At 40.0% G+C, this 10,953-nt stretch overlaps 1 protein-coding gene and 1 pseudogene across 2 annotated transcripts in view; both read left to right on the top strand.

Annotated features, from left to right (window-relative positions):
• The window catches only part of Trip4 (thyroid hormone receptor interactor 4), an 82,862-nt gene that overhangs the window by 31,135 nt on the left and 40,774 nt on the right, over window positions 1–10,953 (top strand). For both annotated transcript variants that reach the window (XM_029543714.1, XM_029543715.1), the window contains 4 exons: window positions 714–883; window positions 3,062–3,195; window positions 7,423–7,635; window positions 9,794–9,872. In XM_029543714.1, the coding sequence (XP_029399574.1) occupies window positions 714–883; window positions 3,062–3,195; window positions 7,423–7,635; window positions 9,794–9,872 (596 nt within the window). The remainder of the gene's footprint in view (window positions 1–713; window positions 884–3,061; window positions 3,196–7,422; window positions 7,636–9,793; window positions 9,873–10,953) is intronic.
• LOC115064895 lies at window positions 3,697–3,848 on the top strand (annotated as a pseudogene).

The following is a 10,953-nucleotide window of genomic DNA, read 5'->3' as shown; positions in this document are numbered from 1 at the left end:
TGGTTGTGAGCCATCATGTGGTAGCTGGGTTTTGAACTCACGACCTTCAGAAGAGCAGTCAGTGCTCTTAACTGCTGAGCCATCTCTCCAGCCCCTCCTTCTTTTTTTAAAGGTAGATTTATTTTATGTTTTTGAGTGCTTTCCTACATGAAGGTATGTGTCCAGTGTTTGTGCCTGATGCCTGCAGAAGTTAAAAGAAAACATTCAATCCCTGGAACTAAAGTTAGGAATGGTTGTGAATCACCATGTAGGTGCTGGGAATTGAACTCATGTCCTTTGCAAGAGCCTCCAGTGCTCTTAACTGCTGAACCATTTTTCTTTTTTCTTTTTTTCTGAACCATTTTTCTAGCCCCACAATTTCTTAAAATACTGATAAACAGTAAATGCCTAAATAGCATATATAAGTTAGATTATGACCTACTTGAAATCAGGGTCTTTGTCCTCATCAAATTTAATCCTTTTAGCGTGTTAACAGAGTGCATGGCTCAAAGTAAACACTTAAGAAATTAATGAATGCTTTTCATTTGTTTGTGTTTGTGAAGTAGTGCTAGCATTGAACCCAAAATCTCATGTATGCTAGGAAAGTTTTGTTTGACTAAGCTCCCATCAACCCTGATGAATAATGTTTATTGTCTTCATCTCTGTTATGATTTCTGAAAATCATACAGTAAACTATTTTTGTTTCAGCAATTTATATATCTTTCCCTCCTTAGATATGTTTTATCAATTGAGAATGCTGAAGAAATACGAGAATATGTTACAGACCTTCTCCAGGGAAATGAGGGCAAAAAGGGTCAATTCATAGAAGATCTTATAACCAAATGGCAAAAGAATGATCAAGAGTTCATTTCTGATTCTTTTCAACAGTGCTCGAAAAAAGATGGTAAGTTAATGTGGTTAAGTAGTAATTGAAATATCACTGAGAAATGCTTGGTTTTAAAAGCCTCAGTGTTTCCTGCCACTGAGTATAACTTGTTCATTGCCAACTTAAACAGAACTTATGTGTGCATATTTTCAGCTTAGGTCTATTCAGTTAGAAATGGATATTGCTCTAACCCAGGGTTTCTCAACCTTTGATACAGTTCCTCCTGATAAGGTGACCCCCCCAACCATAAAATTGTTTTGTTGCTACTTCATAACTGTAATTTTCCTACAATTATGAATTGCAATGTAAATATCCGATATGTAGCATATCTGTTATGTGACCCCCAAAGGGTTCACAACCCACAAGTTGAGAACTGTAGCTCTAACCTATCAAACTTTCCTGTGCCCTCTGCCTCTCAAGTACTGGGACTGACAGTATGTTCCACCACACTGAGTACCAGCCACCTTTCTAAAATTTACAGAATTCACGAAAGAATCATTTTTCAGGCACAATTGTGGCTTTAGAATAATTTCAAAAAGTTAGAACTGGATTAAAGAAATATCTTTCAAGGGATGAATCCTAATTCAGTGGTAAGACACTTGCTTAGCATGTGTGAGAGCCTGTGTTCCATACTCCACACTACAAAAATAATTTTTTATAAATATATTTTAGAAGATTTTAAAAAATTATTTATTTCATGTATATGGGTATTATAGCTGCATGTTTGTCTCTGTTGTGTGTATTTCTGGTGCCCTTGAAGGCCAGAGGAAGAAATTGGGTTCCCTAGAACTGGAGTTTCAGTTAGTGTGAGCTTCCATGTGTGTGTACTGGGAATTGAGCCATGCCTGGGCAGTGCTGTAACTGCTGAGCCTCTCTTTTCTTTTGTTTTGTTTGTTTGGTTTTGGTTTTTCGAGACAGGGTTTCTCTGTGCAGCTCTGGCTGTCCTGGAACTCACTCTGTAGACCAGGCTGGCCTCGAACTCAGAAATCCGCCTGCCTCTGCCTCCTGAGTGCGCCACCATGGCCTAGCTCCTGTTTTGTTTTGTTTTGTTTTCTTTGTGTTTTTCTTCAAAGACAAGGTTTCTCTATGTAGCCCTGGGTGTTCCAGGACTTAATTTGTAAACCAGGTTGGCCTTGAACTCAAAGATCTGTCTGCCTCTTCTTCTAAGTGCTAATTAATTAAAGTTATATGCTATTATACCGGGGTCCAGCCCTATTTTTATAAATACTTTCAAAGATATGTATATCTGAAAGAAAGTATTGACTGATTATAGTATTAATGATATCTAGAGGTATCTATATAGTACAAGAGATGAATACCAGAGATGAATACCAAACCAAATAATATGCTTTTATTACGCAGTGTAAAATATCAGACTTTTTGAATTTACATCATTAACCTCCACTCAGTCGTAAATTGAGTTTTTCCTGCAGTGCTGGGATTCATGCCAGGGCTGCTTGTATGGTAGGCAGGCACTTGCCCTCACCAACCCTGTCTGAAATTGTTCATCATTGACCACAGTCATGAAAATGGTGATTTAATTTTTTTTTTTTTTTTTGGTTTTTCGAGACAGGGTTTCTCTGTGTAGCCCTGGCTGTCCTGGAACTCTGTAGACCAGGCTGGCCTCGAACCCAGAAATCTGCCTGCCTCTGCCTCCCAAGTGCTGGGATTAAAGGTGTGCGCCAGCTGTGATTTATTTTTTTTTAAGATTTATTTATTATTATATCTAAGTACACTGTAGCTGTCTTCAGACACTCCAGAAGAGGGCATCAGATCTCATTATGGATGAGCTACCATGTGGTTGCTGGGATTTGAACTCAGGACCTTCAGAAGAACAGTCAGTGCTCTTAACCACGGAGCCATCTCTCCAGTCCCCATGATTTAATTTTTAATTGAGAGTAGTTCTGTCTGACTTCTTGTCTTGACTGTAAATATTAAGAACTACCTTCTGGAAAGACGTACTGTTCTTCCGAAGGTCCTAAGTTGAATTCCCAGCAACCACATAGTGGTTTACAATCATCTATAATGAGCTCTGGTGCCCTCTTCTGGTATGGAGGTACTACATGCAGATAGAGCATTCATATGCATTAAAAAAAAGAAGAGGAAAAAGAATTTCCTTCATGTTTTAGCTACATAAAAAATCAACCTTGCTAGCCTCTTTCTGTAGCCATGTGTATTTTATTTTATTGTTTAAAGAAATTTTAGATGGACAGAGATCAGTGGACCAGCTAAAGCGGAGTAGGAGGAAAGGAAGAAACAAACAGGAAGTTCCTGCATTTCCTGAACCTGATGTGGCTGTGGAGGTCAAAACACCTTTAGATTTGGCTAAGGTAAGTGCTTACAAAATTAAGTTTTTCCTGGCTGTGTGAACAAGAGGAAATGACTAATATGTTTTAGAGACAAAGTGCAGAAATTGGTCTATACTGTCAGACTTAACAGGCTGATGTTTTTAGGAACAGAAGCTGACAGTGCTGACATATTACTCTCTGTGTGCTGTGGTAGGCCTTTTTTCCTTTTGAGATAAGGCACTGTGCGGCTTAGACAGACATCTAACTTGCTGTTAGCCTTGAACTGCTGGTCTTCCTACCTCTGTCTTCCAAGGTCTGAGATTCCAAGTGTGTGCCACCACTCTCTACAAGACTTATTTCGTACAGTAGATAAGACTTAGGACCTTGTGCATGTATATGAGACAAGCACTCCGCCAGTGAGCTACATTCCTAGCCCTGGATGGATAATAGTTAATGAAGCACCCTGCTTTCAACTTCAGCATATGAGAGGGGAGTAAAAACTAAATGATTATATTCTTATTGCTGTTATTAAAACTGCCAGGCATACTTACCTGGCAAGAGAGATGCCATGATATTTGAAGGTGGTTTTCCCAGGACGAGGCTTATCCATAGCACTGGGTGTGCTGACTCCTGTGATTTCTGCAGATGGGGACTGCATATTTGTGTGTGTGTGTGTGTGTGTGTGTGTTTGTGTGGGGGTTGTTTGCATTGTGCCCTGCATCAAAGCAAACAAACAAAACAAAACTGCCAGGTAGTTGAGAGACCTAGGCAGGAAGATTGAGAGTCCAGGCCAACCCGGACTACTTAGTGAATTCTAGGCCACCGTGGAATGCATAGTGAGTCTCTATCTGAAAAATCAATAAAAAGATAGGTGAATAGTATTCTTGTTTTGAAAGTTTTCCCTTCTACCATTATTATCCATATTCACTCTTCAGAACTTACTTTTAACCAGGCTGGCCTAGCATCCCAAGCTGTTTGAATTCAAAATCTTAGAGCCTTAGCCTTCCAAGAGCTCAGACCATAGTCACTGCAACCTGGACAACTGAAACATTTATAGTCAACACAACTTGACAAGCTAAATTTCTCTAAAGAAGAAATTTAATCTATGATGGGATATGACAAATTTGAGTAGGCTAACATGCAAAAACATGGGTGGAGGTGGACATGGTGGCCTCGAGCCTGTGATCCTAGTCCTCAGGAGTCTGAAGCAGAAGGAAGGCCTGAAATTCAAGGCCACCCTGGTCTTCATGATGAAGTCCAGGCCAGCTAGAGCTACAGCATGAGACTTTGTCTTAGAAAACTAAAGAGTAAAAACTAAAGCAAAAGCAAGGAGAACAAACTTTACAAAGATTACCGCAAGTGACAAAGAACATCTGACCAATAAGCATATGTGTGTTCAGTCTCACTAGGAACTAGGATGGCTAATTCTTCATACTCCTCCTGGTTTGTTTGAGACTTTCCCAATTTTAACACCAAAAGTCTCATACCATGCCCCTGCCTCAAGGCATGAACAAACCAAGATGTAAGATGTCCATACCAGTCAGATAAATACACATTAAATCACTGAAATATTTCCTATTAGATTGTCTATGCCCTGTCAACTGCCAATAAATAATATTGGCAGCATGCATCAAGAACTATAGAAATGTTTAGTTTATGTATTCTTTATTTTGATCCCCATATCCACAGCCTAGTCTATGCTAGGAAAATACTTTACCCCCGAACAACACTCAAGTGCTGTGTTGTATTCTTTTAATGGCTAAAGGTGTTGCACACTTTTTCAAGTTTTTGTTGGTCATTTGAATATCTGTTACTATAAAATTCCTATTTATGATCATTTTTATACTGTTGTCTTTTTTCTTATCTCCTTCCTCCCCATAATAGGGAATGAATGCATGGCTGCATGCATGCTAGATAGCATCATGCTGTCTCTCCTACCAGCTACTCTCTGGCTCCTTTCTTATTCATTTCTGAATGAATATGCTTCTCTTTTTTTTTTCTTTCTTTCTTTTCTTTTCTTTTTTTAAAGATTTATTTGTTTATTTTATGTATGTGAGTACACTTTCACTTTCTTCAGACACCCCAGAAGAGGGCATCGGATCCCATTACAGATGGTTGTGAGCTACCATGTGGTTGCTGAAAATTGAACTCAGGACCTCTGGAAGAGCAGACAGTGCTCTTAACCACTGAGCCATCTCCAGCCCATGAATAAATTTCTTAATTTTTTTTTTTATTTTTATTTTGAATGCCTTTGTTTTGAGATCTGTGAATGTTACCTACTTTTTTTTTTTTTTTTTGGTTTTTCNAGACAGGGTTTCTCTGTTTAGCCCTGGCTGTCCTGGAACTCATGCTGTAGACCAGGCTGGCCTTGAACTCAGAAATCGCCTGTCTCTGCCTCCCAAGTGCTGGGATTAAAGGCATGCACCACCACGAAAAGCTGTTACCTACTTTTAGAAGTATTTAATTCTTTGTTTTACTTATTTATTCTGTGGTGTGTGTGTGTGTGTGTGTGTGTGTGTGTGTGTGTGCTTGCACGTGTATATAATTGGTGGGAGTTGGTTCTCTTATGATGTGGTCCTGGGTATTAAACTCTGGTCATTTAGGCTTGGCAAGCATCTTTTTTTTTTTTTTTCCTTTTGGTTTTTTTCGAGACAGGGTTTCTCTGTGTAGCCCTGGCTGTCCTGGAACTCACTTTGTAGACCAGGCTGGGGCAAGCATCTTTAATTAACCCCTAAAGGCATTCTTTAGTTATGGTTCAAGATATCAAGGGTTGGAAATATAGCTCAGTAGCAGAGCGTCTTCCTAGTGTTCATAATGTAATAGTTCAATAATAGCCAGCACCACACACACACACACACACACACACACACACACACACAAAGGAAAAATAGGGCAGGAGGGGGTGTATGTAGCTCATTTAGTGGGTAGAGTGCTTGCCTGGCATGCATGAACCTCTGTGTTCCTTCCGTGCACTGCTTATTATGTGAGTGGTCATGTATGTCTGTCATTCCAGTGCTCAGGATGTACAGGCAGGAGGATCAATATCATCTTTGCTTTGAACATAATCGTTTTAGGCAAGATATTACTGAGAAAAACAAAAAATAACACAATTTGCAAATGAATTATTTTAAAAATAAATATAGCACTGAATTAATCTGGCAGCTGTATTTCTTTACATTATATTAGTCCACAATAACCACACAGAAAAACCAAGAATTATTTAAAACTGCTCCTCAAAAGCTGAGCAGTTAAATAATCTACCTTAACATTCTATTGTAATCTGGCTCCCCTGCACTCCATCCCATGATACTTGCATATTATTATTGATCTGGCTCTTTAGGCTTTTGGTGTGTTCTCATGATCTCTCGCCAGACCCCTTCCTTTGACTCCAATTCCTCCATCCTCCTGGCTCATCTGAATTTCCCTCTCTCCATCTGTCCTCTCCTTCTCTCCCTTTCTCCTTCTCTCCTTCCTCTGGCTGGCAGGAGTCCAACACTATTCTCTATTCTATCCAGCCACTGGGTGATCAGCATTTATTGACAAGGCAAAGAATAAATGGTAAGAACTGTTTACCTAAACTTGAGACTGGGGATTCTTGGTACACACATTACAATGCTGTGTCAGAATTGAAGCAAGATATGAGGGCAGAGAAATATCTCAAGGGACAGCCTATGGCTCTGGATAAAAGTGTTTACCACCAAGACTGCGATCTGACCTCTGAATCCACACCGTGGAAAGAGAGAACTAATTCCTGCAAGTTGTCCTCTGACCTCTACCAGCACACCATAGTGGGCACACACTCATGTTTTCACATGTGTAAAAATTTCTTTTAGGCCGGGCAGTGGTGGCACACGTCTTTAATTGCAGCACTCGGGAGGCAGAGGCAGGCAGATTTCTGAGTTTGAGGCCAGCCTGGTCTACAAAGTGAGTTCCAGGACAGCCAGGGCTACACAGAGAAAGCCTGTCTCAAAAACAAAACAAAAACAAACAAAAAACAACACAAAACAAATTCTTTTAAAAACATGCCAAGCTGATTGCTCCATTTTCCTTGCTCTAGGCATATTAGGCTATTGAGAGCTACTAACAAGTAAAGCAATTGCTAGGTTTAATTACCTTGCCTTCTCAGGGCCCCTGATTATAAGAAACCCGTCTTTCCCCTCTCTGGTAACTGTTGAGTAAGGTGTAAGTAGTTACTCAGCAGAAGTGAGACTTCCCTGATTCTTTTCTTTGTCGTTGATCGGTGCTCCTATGATGTCTTTGTATTATCAGGCACAAGAAAGCAACAACTCAGTAAAGAAGAAGACAAGATTTGTCAATTTATATACAAGAGAGGGACAGGACAAACTTGCAGTCCTGCTTCCTGGTCGTCACCCATGTGATTGCCTGGGCCAGAAGCACAAACTCGTCAATAACTGTCTGGTGTGTGGGCGGATCGTCTGTGAGCAGGAAGGTTCGGGCCCCTGCTTGTTCTGCGGCTCTTTGGTAAAGTCCTTCTTTCATGTTTTGTTTTTACTCTGTGTCCTGGTTGGGTTGGTTTTTTTTGTTTTGTTTTGTTTTGTTTTGTTTTTTTATTGTTGTTGTTTTTTGTCAACTTGAATTATCTGAGAAGTGGGAGCCATAATTGAAAAATTCCTTCTGTAAGATTGGCTTCTAGGTAATCCTGTGAAACATTTTGTTAACTAATGCTTAATATGGGTAGGCCCTGTAATTGTGTTTAGTCCCACCTATGGGAACGTAGTCCTGGATTATATAAGAAAACAGGCCAAGGCCTAGGTATGACAGTACATGCCTGTAATCCCAGCACTTGTGAGTCAGAGGCAAGAGAATCTGTGAGTTTGAGGCCATCCTGGTTTTTATAGTGAGTTCAAGGCCAGACAGAGCTACAGAATGAGATCTTGTCTTTAAAACAAAACAAACAAACAAACAAACAACCCCAAAACATAAAATGGTAAAAGGAGCAAGCCAATAAGTAGCATTCTTACATCACTTATCAGTTCCTGCCACAGGTTCTTTCTGTAACTTCCCTCAGTGACGAACTATTATTACCTGGAAATACAAGATGAGATAAATCCTCACGAGGGCTAAAAGGACAGCTCAGCTGTTACGAGCACTGGCTACTTTTGCAGAGGACCTGGGTTAGTTTTCAGCAACCACATTGTGGCTCATAGCTACCTATAACTCCACTTCCAGCAGATCTGATGTTTTTTTTCTTCTGACCTCAACAAGACCAGGTATACACATGGTGAATATATATATATATTCATATTCATCTCATATACATATATGAGAGAGAGAGAGAGAGAGAGAGAGAGAGAGAGAGATGCGCCGCAAAATATTCAAATATTCAGACAATAAAAATAAGGATATATATAAATATATAAAAAAACCTTTCCTCCTATCAGATTGTTTTCAGTCAGCACAGCAGTAGAAGCTCTACCTAAGACACTGTGCTTTGAGTTAATAACCAAGGCCATTCAAATCCTCTGCAATTTCGCTTAAGAAATCGCTTCCCTATATTGTTTAATGAAATCCTAGTACTCTTGAGACCAAGGCAGAAAAGTGAGCTTTTAAAGCACACCCTCACTGCATAACTAGGTTAGTATCAAGCTCCCTGCGTAGCCAAGGCACATTAATATCTGTCTTTGTATGTCCTATATAAACCAGACTAGCCTCAAGTTTATGGTAGTCCCCCTGCCTTAAATTCCTAAATACTGAGGTTACAGGTGTGTACTATTATATTTCTGTGCTTTCTGTTTTGTTTTGTTTTGTTTTTTTTTCAAGACAAGGCTTCTCGGTGTAATCCTTAATTTTATGTGTGTACATGTTTATATCTGTGGACCACAGTTGTGCCCAGTCCCCTCAAAGGCCAGAAGAGGGAATTGGATCTCTAGAACTGGAATTTTGGACGTTTGTGTTTTCTGGGAATTGAACTCAGCTCCTCTGGAAGAACAGCTAATGTTCTTAACTGATCAGCCATCTCTCTATCCTCAAGCTTCTGGTTCTTTCTGATAAAACATCTTATAATTTCTTTTTTTGTTTCACAGATTTATTTATTATATTTATATGAGTACACTGTAGCTGTGTTCAGACACACCAGGAGAGGGCACCAGATTCTATTACAGATGGTTGTGAGCCACCATGTGGTTGCTGGGAATTGAACTGCTCTGGAAGAGCAGTCTTAACTGCTGAGCCATCACTCCAGCCCCCACATCTTATCATTTCTATTGTCAGGCGTGGAGTTTATGGTTAGAACCAAAGGCTTTTGAAAAGAGCCATGATATTTTTCAGTATTCTCAACAGAAGCAAATATTTGTCTTTTGGAAGTAGGTATGTGTATATCTATGTATATATTAAACTATATAGTTATTCAGGACTATTTATTGTAATGAACTTTTTTGGGGGGACAGGGTTTCTTTGTGTGGCCTTGGCTGTCCTGGAACTTGCTCTGTAGTCAAGGCTGGCCTTGAACTTAGATATCTTTGTGTTGAGGCTACATTTTTTTTTTCTTTTTTTCTTTTTTTCTTTTTCTTTTTCTTTCTTTTTTTTTTTTTTTTTTTTTTTTTGAGGCTACATTTTATAGCATGCCAAGCAAGCAGTATCATTCAACCTCTGTATGACAAATCTTTTTTTTACATTATAGGTATGTACTAATGAAGAACAGGATATTTTACAGCGGGACTCAAACAAAAGTCAGAAACTGCTGAAGAAACTCATGTCAGGTAAACCCTAGGGTTCTTTCTTGCTTTCTTTTTTCATTCTTTGAGACTGGGCCTCCTTGTGTACCCCTGGCTGGCCTGGAACTTGCTCATTAGACCAGACTGGTCTTGAGCTTACCTCTGCCTTCCAAGTGTCCCAGCCTGTGGGACAGTTGAACAGGGTCTGAGGAACCACCTGTGGAGAGAATGGGGGCAAGAAACACAAAGAACAGAAAGCAAGTCAAGAAATCCTGATCAAGCTGACAAATTTTATTTTTCCCAGATAGGTTTTATGCCCATAGAAGCAGGATATGGGCAGGGGGATGACACAGAATCTCTTTGTTTCTGGAGGAACGCACCTGTTCCCAAAAGCAGGATAAAAAGTTCAGCAGGAGAAACAGAACAGAATGGGCTGCTAGGTGCCTGTCCACAAGATCTATAGCTATTTGTTCTTAACTGGGGGGTAGTACTTTCCTACAGAGGCCTCAACTTTTTCCCACAGAAATCTCAACTAAGCTAGTACTTTTCCACTAAGGCCAAGACTTTGTAAGTAAGCACTTAAGGCTAACAAGGCAGTTAACATTCAAACAGGGTTGCTCCCAACATCCACATACCAGGATTAAAAGTGCACATTGTTATCTGGCTAAGATGCTTGTGGGGGAGGGGATGCGGGGGAGTTGTTGTTGTTTGTTGTTTTCAAGACAGGGTTTCTCTGTGTAGCCCTGGCTGTCCTAGAACTCAATCTGTAGACCAGGCTGACCTCAAACTCAGAAATCTGCTTGCCTCTGCCTCCCAAGTGCTGGGATTGAGACTATTTCTTAATCAAAGTTTAGGCTGGCAAGTTGGTTCAGAAGGTAAAGGTGCTTCCTGCTGAGGTCCTGGCCTCCAAGCAGTTGTTTGACTTCCACATACCTGCTATGGCGTGTGGACTTGAACGCACTGCATATACACTAAGTTCTTTTAAAACTTCAGAAAAATTAAGAACTTTTTTTTTTTAAGATTTATTTGTTTGTTATATGTAAGTACACTGTAGCTGTCTTCAGACACTCCAGAAGAGGGCGTCAGATCTTGTTATGGATGGTTATGAGCCACCATGTGGTTGCTG

This window comes from Mus pahari, chromosome 10, assembly GCF_900095145.1.
Source record: "Mus pahari chromosome 10, PAHARI_EIJ_v1.1, whole genome shotgun sequence".
In the NCBI taxonomy this organism is placed as follows: domain Eukaryota; kingdom Metazoa; phylum Chordata; class Mammalia; order Rodentia; family Muridae; genus Mus; species Mus pahari.
Note: the sequence above shows the minus strand (reverse complement) of the source record. Positions and strands in the feature narration are given on the sequence as shown.